The 10136-nt window shown below is 43.6% G+C and overlaps 1 protein-coding gene across 1 annotated transcript; it reads left to right on the forward strand.

Moving 5' to 3' along the window:
• Positions 1-796: 796 nt before the first annotated feature.
• Positions 797-9612, forward strand: LOC120057627 (glycine-rich protein 5-like). The gene is made up of 6 exons (XM_039006192.1): positions 797-1016; positions 1234-1596; positions 2265-2324; positions 4588-4629; positions 5082-5147; positions 9422-9612. Exons 1-6 carry the CDS (start codon positions 797-799, stop codon positions 9466-9468), a joined length of 798 nt encoding a protein of 265 aa, XP_038862120.1. The 3' UTR covers positions 9469-9612.
• The last annotated feature ends 524 nt before the right edge of the window (positions 9613-10136 follow it).

Genomic DNA, 10136 nt, shown 5'->3' on the forward strand with positions numbered 1-10136 from the left:
TTAATAAATGTCACATCACATTTACATCATGTGTGAAAATAAAAATGTATCCTAGTGTCTGTGAATTCACTGTCCCCTCTGTTTCAGGCTATGGGAGAGCTGTTGGAGCTGGGCTTGGTGGTTATGGTGGCGGACCAGTTGGTTATGGACCAGGAGGAACCGGGGCCGGACTAGGTGGGGCTGGGGCCTGGCAAGGTGGATATGGTGCCGGACCTCAAGGTTATGGACCAGGTGGAGCAGTGCCGGGAGGAGCTGGGGTCAGACCAGGTGGAGCAGAGGCCGGACCTGGTGGCTATGGTGCTGGGCCTGGAGGTTATGGGCCTGGGGCTGGTCTTGGTCCTGGTGGAGCTGGTCCTGGAGGTTATGGGGCTGGACCTGGTGGCTATGGTGCTGGGCCTGGAGGTTATGGGGCTGGTCTTGGTCCTGGCGGAGCTGGTCCTGGAGGTTATGGGGCTGGACCTGGTGGCTATGGTGCTGGGCCTGGAGGTTATGGGGCTGGTCTTGGTCCTGGCGGAGCTGGTCCTGGAGGTTATGGGGCTGGACCTGGTGGCTATGGACCAGGTGGAGCTGGATCTCATAAATATGGTGAGTACATCATCTTTTTAGATGTTCCATTAATTCTCTGCAAAGAATAATAATCGTTGTTCTGATGAAGTTCTTCCACTGACAGGTATGCTAAGTGGTTCCCTTGGAGGGGGACAAGCAGCTGGCCAGGGAAGAGTGCCAGGAGGGGGAGCAAGGACTGGGCTAGGTCAGGGAGGAGTGCCTGGAGGGGGAGCAGGTACTGGGCTAGGCCATGGAGGAGTGCCTGGATCTGGGCTTGGTGGTGGTGGTGGTCCGGGTGCTGGGTATGGACCTGGCATTGGAACTCATGGTGGTTATGGACCAGGAGGTGGTGCTGGGACCGAACTTGGTCAGGGAAGAGCCGGGGCCGGACCAGGTGGCCATGGACCACTTGGAGCTGGTGCTGGACAGGGAACTGGAGCTAGAGGTACTGAAAATGACTGCTTTTAAGTGTGGATCAATGGAGATCATCTCTTTGTATTTATTTATACACCTCTCCACTCAGAAAAATGCACTTTAGAGCAAACAATTTGTGATACCTGTTTTGTATTGCAGGGTATGACGCAAATGCAAAAGCTCGTAAATATGGTGAGTATATACTCTTTTTAGATGTTCCATTAATTCTCGCAAGGAATAATCTTTTTGCTGATGAAGTTCTTCCACTGACAGGTATGCTAAGTGGTACCATTGGAGGAGGACAAGCAGCTGGCCAGGGAAGTGTGCCAGGAGGGGGAGCAGGGACTGGACTAGGCCAGGGAGGAGTGCCTGGATCTGTGCTTGGTGGAGGTAGAGGAGTCCCTGGTGGTTATGGTCCTGGAGCTGGATTTGGACCTGGTGGTGGAACTGTTGGTGGTTATGGACCAGGAGGGGGTGCTGGAACTGGACTTGGCCAGGGAGGAGTTGGGGCCATACCAGGTGGCTACGGGACTGGGCCTGGTGGTTATGGACCAGGTGGAGCTGGACAGGGTGCAGCGAAGCCAAACAAATCAGGTTATGGCTCCTCCTCCTTGGGTGGAGCTCACTTTGGACCAGGTGTGGAAGAAAACATACTTGTATCCCCTCTGTAGTTAACTGTCCAGGGTCTTGGTGTAGCTACAACTGATGATGACTAGACACCTGCTTACCTTTTTCACTAGCCTTCTGGCGCTTTTGAATTTACAATCAAGCTGTTCTTCAGGTGTGTCCAGTTTACCCGTGTTAGTCCATAGGTGCGTTTAAGAAGGGAAACATTCCATTTGTTTTGTATGTAACAGTGATGCATTTTAGGATACATGTGAATTATAAACATTTAGCCAAATAAGGTATTTATTTGGCAATTTTGAAACGTAAATATATTTGTAATACATACATTTGTAAATATATTTTTGGGCCAATTCTTTATATTTACCATTTCTTTGATATGGGAAGGTCAATGTTTGGCGAACGTAAGTATCTGTTTCGGGTTTAAACTGCTGATACAAGTAATAATGTGGCTGTGTAGGGTTTCTACGCAGTAATAATAGCAAAGTAATTTGCACTTTGAATATTGCTGGTAAAAAGTCAAAGTAATCCATACTAAGATTCGCTATTTGCAGCTTTACCGTAACATTTTGGAATGTTAATTCAAATTGTTCAACTGAAATTGTTCGCCGCAAACAGCACCCTTGTTGAACTCCCCTCTATCTTACACACACCCTAACACACCTGTACCTGTTCTCCAGGTGGTGGAGCAGGTGGGGTACCTGGAGCTGGAGCTACCGGGCGAAGAGGAGGAGTACCAGGTGAGTTACCTGGGGTGTAAATATAGGGTGTACCTGGAGTTAGGTACAAGGTGAACGACCAAGGGGGGTAGGAACATACATCCCATGTGTTGGTATTCTCTGTAGCCTCTGCCTGTTTAGTGCAGGCTAGATGGCTTGTTTACTGTGTCCTCTTTCCAGGTTATTATGGCTCCCAGGGTGGAGCTGGCTATCAATCAGGTGAGAGAGCAACACATCAAAGACCATGGAGCTTTAACAGTGCAAGTGTTATGAACATGTTGCTAAATATGGTTCTGAATTCAAACATGCAGTCCGCTGGCTCTAAGGAGCTGTTCTTTAGTTACACAAACGTACCTGTCCTGTGTTAAACACACACACACACACACAGACTCTGCATAGAGCCGGCCATCCAACCAAACTGAGCAACCGGGCAAGAAGGACCTTGGTCAGGAAGAAACCAACAACTCAATGACCACTCTGCCAGAACTACAGAGTTCCTTGGCTGAGATAGGAGAATCTGCCAGAAGGACAACAATCTCTACAGCACTTCACCAAACTGGGCTTTATGGGAGTGTGGCAAGACAAGAGGTCGCTCCTGAGACAAACGCACATAACAGCACGCCTGGAGTTTGCAAAAGGCACGTGAAAGTCTGAGTGCATAAGACAAAAGATTCTGTGGCCTGATGAGACAAAAATGTTACTCTTTGAAAAGTAACTCCTTGGCCTGAATGCAAAGCGCTATGTCTGGAGAAAACCAGGTACAGCTCATCACCCTTCCAACACCATCCCTACCGTGAAACATGGTGGTAGCAGCATCATGCTATGGGGATGATGTTCAGCAGCAGAGACTGGGAGTCTGGTAAGGATAGAGGGAACAATGAATGGAGCCAAATAAAGGCAAATCCTTGATGAGAACCTGCTTCAGCGTGCAAACAGCCTTAGACTTGGGCGAAGATTTACGTTCCAACAGGACAATGGCCCTAAGCATACAGCCAAAGCAACGCTGGAATGGCTTCAGAACAAGAATGTGATAGTCCTTGAGTGGCCCAGCCAAAGCCCAGAGTTGAATCCCATTGAACAATTTTGGAAAGACTTGATGATTGCTGTGCACCACCACTCCCCCGTCTAACTTAACAGAGCTTGAGAAAATCTGCAAGGAAGAATGGGAGAAAATCTCCAAATCCTGATGTGCAAAGCTCATACAGGCATTTCCAAGACGACTTAAAGCTGTAATGGCCGCCAAAGGGGCTTCTAAGTATTGAGTCAGGGGTGTGAATACTAATGTAAATGAGAGATTTCTGTATTTTATGTTCAATACATTTGCAAACATTTCTAAAAACATGTTTTCACTTTGTCATTATGGAGTATTGTGTGTACGTGGGTGAGAAAGAAAAAAAAATCTAATCCATTTTGAATTCTGTAACACAACAACATGTGGAATAAGTCAAGGGGTATGAATACTTTCTGAAGTTACTGAATATGTGATCACCTAAGAGGGTGAGGGAGAGCGCTAATTCCTGAGAGGACAAAAGAGATCCTTGCGTATGGTGTCGAGTGTACACACTGAACATATACAAGTTACCACAGAGATCATACATCCATATAGCATCAGAGTTACCCTCAGTGAACAAGTTTCAGATAGATACCAAACATGAATCCTTAGTATTATTGTATCACACATTCCAATGGTAAGTCCTCTGGATACTGTAGAGAGAGAATTTGGCCTCTTGACAGGGAAGGGCTGACTGACCTTTGGGAATTGTATTGGGCCATTTGCCATGCGGCCAGAGGTGATGTAGAGAACATAAATCAGGACCGAGACTACAATGTCAATTCACAAATACCAATTAATCTCTGCTTCAAAATAGTCAATAGTGATATCTAAATAACAGCCAAGGTGTCGTAAAACATTGTTGCAAAACCATATCAATGCACTTTTTCTCAATAGTTCTAAGTATAATCCTCCACTGTGTATGCTAGAAGATGTTCAGGAGTTTTACTATTGAGATTCACCCAAAGAGACCTCTCACATGAGTTTTATATTCACGATGTTCTCCCATGGTAAGAAAAAAGATGTTGGAAAAGCTTTAGTATACAAGAGTGTCAAAGTCTTTGGGTTTTATAAACGTTGATGTTGCAGAGATGTCAGTCCTTTATTTATTATGTTAACAAATGCCTGACAAAAAAATGAACAGATTAAATAGTCAGTTTAGTAGGAATGATCAGCTGTTTATTATGACTGATGTGGGTTTGTCTACTTCCTGTTATTTTTCTTCTCCTCTAGGAGGCTACGGAGTAGGAGAAGCGGGACAAGCAGGGCAGAAATGTAAGACATTCCGCTTCACATATTATAATCAATTACTGTCCTGATGCTCAAATGCACATGTAAGCACAAATACACATGTATGCATGCTCGCATACGCACACACGCTTGATTGGATGTTTAAATGCATGCAAACACACACTCACTCACGCTTGCTTACAGTTAATTAACACATGTTAATCTTGATTAGCTTGACACCTCACTGAGTCAGAATGATTAACATACTACTGTAAATGAAACACAAGATCAGCTCAAGGACTCGCAAATCGTTTGCTATTTTTTTGTCTTTTAGGGACTTGGTCTCATTTTGCTTAGTGATGAATTTAGTCAAAACTACTTGACCTTATGGCACAACCCCTGATACATGAAATAGACATGTTTCTGGCATTCCTGAGCTGTACTGGACACATATGGTTTAAATAGTTGAACATCCTTGTCTTATCCTACTCTTCCAGCGAAGGCACAGAAGGCAGCCAAATACACAGCCATGCAAGGCTTCCTGGGAGCACGTAGCTACAGAGGTAAACAACAACACAAAAGCACAATGTCTTGTGTTATAAATAATATACAGGGGGGTCCAAAATGATTTACCTACTTGATAAAGAGGTGGCAGAGGTGACCAAGTTTTTGGGGGAAAATGTCCTGGTACTGGGTAAAGTTCATGATGCTGTTGACCTTAACAAGGACCCCAGGCTCAGTGGAAGCAAAATAGCCCGATAACTTCAAAGATCCACCACCATATTTGTTTTATAGAAAAATACAACATTTAAAACATCTGTCGTTCTGCCCCTGAAAAAGGCAATTAACCCACTGTTCCTAGGCCGTCATTGTAAATAAGAATTTGTTCTTAACTGACTTGCCTAGTTAAATAAAGGTGAACTAAAAAAGAAAAAAAAAGGTGACATGGCTGGTGGCCCATGGGCCTTGGAACAGATTTTTGGGCAACTTTTTTGCAATTTCTCAGTTTATAAAATAAGCCTTTGGCTGATCAGTGGGCAACGGCCAGCCCCCCTACCAAGATGGACCAGCACGGTTTTCTGATAGTTTGCGTGACTTCAGCTCAGCCTAACATTCAAAGTCAAATGCGACATCAGCAAAGAGACCTGCTCCGACTCCATCATTAGTTAGACGGCCAAGATCATGAATCGTAAAAAACAGGAAGGGTGCCTATAAACTTAGAAAGAGCACATTCTATATTGTAACCTCACTCAACTTCATGGCTAACAGTAAAGGGCATTATCCTCATGATTCCTGTAATGAAAGTGTCTGCTCTGCCCCTGTGCCTGTTATGCTGGAGTATGCTGCTGTGATAAGCGAACCACTCTCCTCTTCCCCAATGCACTTCAGAGAAAAATGTGTTCTGATCGTAAAACATTTCAAAATGCAATTGCGGGAAAAAACACACCTTTGGAAGCTTCGTCCCCTTGTCCCTGTCAAAGAGAGCAGAGTCTCAGCTTTCTGTATGTATAATTTCTCAACTCTCACTATTCAGCTTAATAACAATTTAATACAACCAAGATATTTGATATGGCTTTGAGATATGGATGGAGCGCACGCGCTGGAAAAGATTAAACAACTTGCTTCTGAACCAAATTAATTTAGTAAATGTCAACCTAGCAAGCCAGGCAACTAAAAGCAATTTTCTAAACAATGCTTTGGTTCATTTCTAACTAGTTAGCTGGCTAGCCAGTTCAAATAATGACCAGAGTATAGCTGACGACTTAAGCTACTTTTTATTCGTTATTACAGGAAAATAAATCCACAACATTATTTACAAGGTAATGGCGAGCTTACAGAAAATAGCTTAATGCCACAGTGTGAATAAATAACTGTAGGTAATTATTTTAGAGAATTTTAGAACTCCTGCATTGTTTGGTCACAGGAGGATTTGGTCTGGTTGCTGTGGATGTCCGGTAAACCATGGCAACGGCATTGTGACAGTCGCAGAGACGTAAACTTTTTTTTAAATGTCTGTGCGACAAAGAAACCGACAGTTGCAGCGACGGCCTACAGACATTCCACCAGAGTTTGACTCGCATTCTAATTGTCTTACAGACATGTCGTTAGACCAAGTATAAACCGTCCTTAAGTCATTAGCTTGGCTTTTATAACGTATACGGCTTAAGCAGACAGGCTGACAGACAGAGAACAAAAAGAAGCACAGAGCTACAGCAGAGAAGATGCTGAGACCGATAGACAGCACAACAGGGAGGGAAACTAAATGGCTAGAGCCGAGGCACAGTTATAGCGGTGAGTTGTATCGCCAGTAGTGTTTTTGCACATTGTATTTGTTTTTAAAAATGAGCTGGTTAAAAAAAGATGAGGACAATGTCTCGCCAGTCACTAGTACAGAAATGGTTGATAAACAATGTACTGTACTGTTATGTGTCAGCACTACTGCCTGTTTTTAACTAAGGTGTGTGTAGGGGCGGGGCAGGGTAGAGCAGTGGTCGGCAACAAGTGGCCGGCGGGCCAATATAAGTGATTTTTAGTACAAAATGTTTTATATGTACAGTACCAGTCAAAAGTTTGGACACACAAAACTATGAAATAACACATATGGAATCATGTAGTAACCAAAAAAGCAAACCAATCTAAATATATTTTAATGTTGCCTTGATGACAGCTTTGCACACTCGGCATTCTCTCAACCAACTTCAGCTGGAATGCTTTTCCAACAGTCTTGAAGGAGTTCCCACATATGCTGAGCACTTGTTAGCTGCTTTTCCTTCCCTCTATGGTCCAACTCATCCCAAACCATCTCAATTGGGTTGAGGTCGGGGGATTGTGGAGGCCAGGTCATTTGATGCAGCACTCATCACAATCCTTCTTGGTCAAATAGCCTTTACACAGCCTGGAGGTGTGGTGGGTCATTGTCCTGTTGAAAAACAAATGATAGTCCCACTAAGCCCAAACCAAATGGGATGGCGTATCGCTTCAGAATGCTGTGGTAGCCATGCTAGTTAAGTGTGCCTCGAATTCTAAATAAATCACTGACAGTGTCACCAGCAAAGCACCCCCACACCATCACACTTCCTCCTCCATGCTTAACGGTGGGAACCACACATGCAGAGATCATCCAGTCACCTACTCTGCGTCTCACAAAAACACGGCGGTTGGAACCAAAAATCTAAAATTCGGACTCATCAGACCAAAGGACAGATTTCCACCGGTCTAATGTCCGCTGCTCGTATTTTTTTATCCAAGCAAGTCACTTATTCTTATTGGTGGCCTTTAGTAGTGGATTCTTTGCAGCAATTCAACCATAAAGGTCTCCCGAGTGGTTCAGCGATCTAAGGCTCTTTATCTCAGTGCTGGAGGCGTCACTACAGACCCTGGTTAGATTCCAGGCTGTATCACAACTGGCCGTGATTGGTAGTCCCATAGGATAGCGCACAATTGGCCCAGCGTTGTTAGGGTTCTAAATAAGAATTTGTTCTTAACTGCCTTGTTAAATAAAGGCTCAATAAAAATGCCTGTTTCATGCAGTCTCCTCTGAACTGTTGATGTTGAGATGTGTCTGTAACTTGAACTCTATGAAGCATTTATTTGGGCTGCAATTTCTGAGGCTGGTAACTAATGAACTTATCCTCTGCAGCAGACTCATGAGAGCCAGTTTCATCATAGCGCTTGATGCGTTTTACGACTGCACTTGAAGAAACTTTCAAAGTTCTTGAAATGTTCTGCATTGACTGACCTTCATGTCTTAAAGTAATGATGGACTGTCGTTTCTCTATGTTAATTTGAGCTCTTCTTGCCATATGGACTTGGTCTTTTACCAAATAGGGCAATCTTCTGTATACCACCCCTACCTTGTCACAACACAACTGATAGGCTCAAACGCATTAAGAAGGAAAGAAATTCCACAAATTAACTTTTAGCAAGGCTCACCTGTTAATTGAAATGCATTCCAGGTGACTACCTCATGAAGCTGGTTGAGAGAATGCCAAGAGTGTGCAAAGCTGTCATCAAGGCAAAGGGTGGCTACTTTGAAGATTCTCAAATATATTTTAATTTGTTTAACACTTTTTTGGTTACTACATGATTCCATATGTGTTATTTCATAGTTTTGATGTCTTCACTATTATTCTACATTGTAGAAAATAGTAAAAATAAAGAAAAACCCTTGAATGAGTAGGTGTTGTCCAAACTTTTGACTGGCACTAGACTGCATATATATACATAAACAATAATTTGTTCTTAACTGACTTGCCTAGGTTAAAAGGTAAAAAATAAAATATGTATAAATTTGGGTTTTTGGGATGAGTTGGTAATGCGCACAGTGATGTGGGCTGGTGAGGATGAAATTCCAGGGCCGAATTCTTGTCCCAGTCCATCCCTGACAGTAGGTATGGGTTTCTTTTCTGCTTTTACATTCTCATTTCGATACTAAACCAACCACTGGTGTGCGTGGCCAAAGAGCTCTATTTTCATGTCGTCTGACAAAAGCACAGTTCCAATCCAAATGCCGTTTAGCAGACTCCCGGCGTTTACATTTGTTGGATGACATAAAAATAGAGCTTTTTGGCCACTCACTCCAGTGGTGAGCTTAGTGATGAAATGAGAATGCATAACCAGAAAATAACCCCATATCAACAGACAAATATGGTGGTGGATCATTGAAGTTATGGGGCTATTTTGCTTCCACTGGTCCTGGGGCCCTTGTCAGTAATTTCGGACACCACTGTGCATAATACATGTTGTTCAACCCTTGCTGTACTGTAAATATTCTTATTTGATTGTATGTAATTTGATCAAATGGCCCTGAGATGCTGTGCTGTGAATGGTCCTTCAGGGGGCGCCGACTGCCAGGGTAAATACTGCGGACGGAGGAGGAAGTGAGAGAGCAGCAAAAAGAAGTGACCTCATCAACAACATTGTGTTGCTACTGCATGATTCCAGAATGTACTGATTTTCAACTACTAATATGTCCCTTTTTTTCTTTTAAAGTGTGAATCTTGGACAATGGCAAAACCAGAGCCTGTTTGATCTTTTATTCTGAAACTGTGATCATGTGTTTATTGTTCCTCACCTGTACCCCTTTAGCCCCTCCTGTGTACCCCTTTAGCCCCTCCTGTGTACCCCTTTACCCCCCCCCCCCCCTTTAACCCACCTGTGTACCCCATTTACCCATTTAGCTCCACCACGAATCATGTTTGTTTAAAACACTGATACTAAGGCGTCCCACAACGGAGTGCCTCTAGACCTGTCTGTATGCTGACTAAACTGTCTGTTTTCTGATTAATGTGACTAACATCCCTCTATGACGCTATGCTATTGACACACAGGCCCAGACTTACTCAACATTTGCACCTGCACTTTTCAACACACCTAGTTTTTGTTCAAGTCGTTTAGTTGCAAACATTTACTAAATCTGGCCCAAGGCATCTTGAGATATATACACACACTGCTGCTATAAGTTAAAAACATAGGAGATATCTTTAGAGTGGTCATTTTACAACCACCATTTTTGATTTAGAACTGTGTTTACCCTGAACCCTCAAAAGCAG

Source organism: Salvelinus namaycush, chromosome 12 (genome assembly GCF_016432855.1).
Source record: "Salvelinus namaycush isolate Seneca chromosome 12, SaNama_1.0, whole genome shotgun sequence".
Classification (NCBI taxonomy): Eukaryota; Metazoa; Chordata; class Actinopteri; order Salmoniformes; family Salmonidae; genus Salvelinus; species Salvelinus namaycush.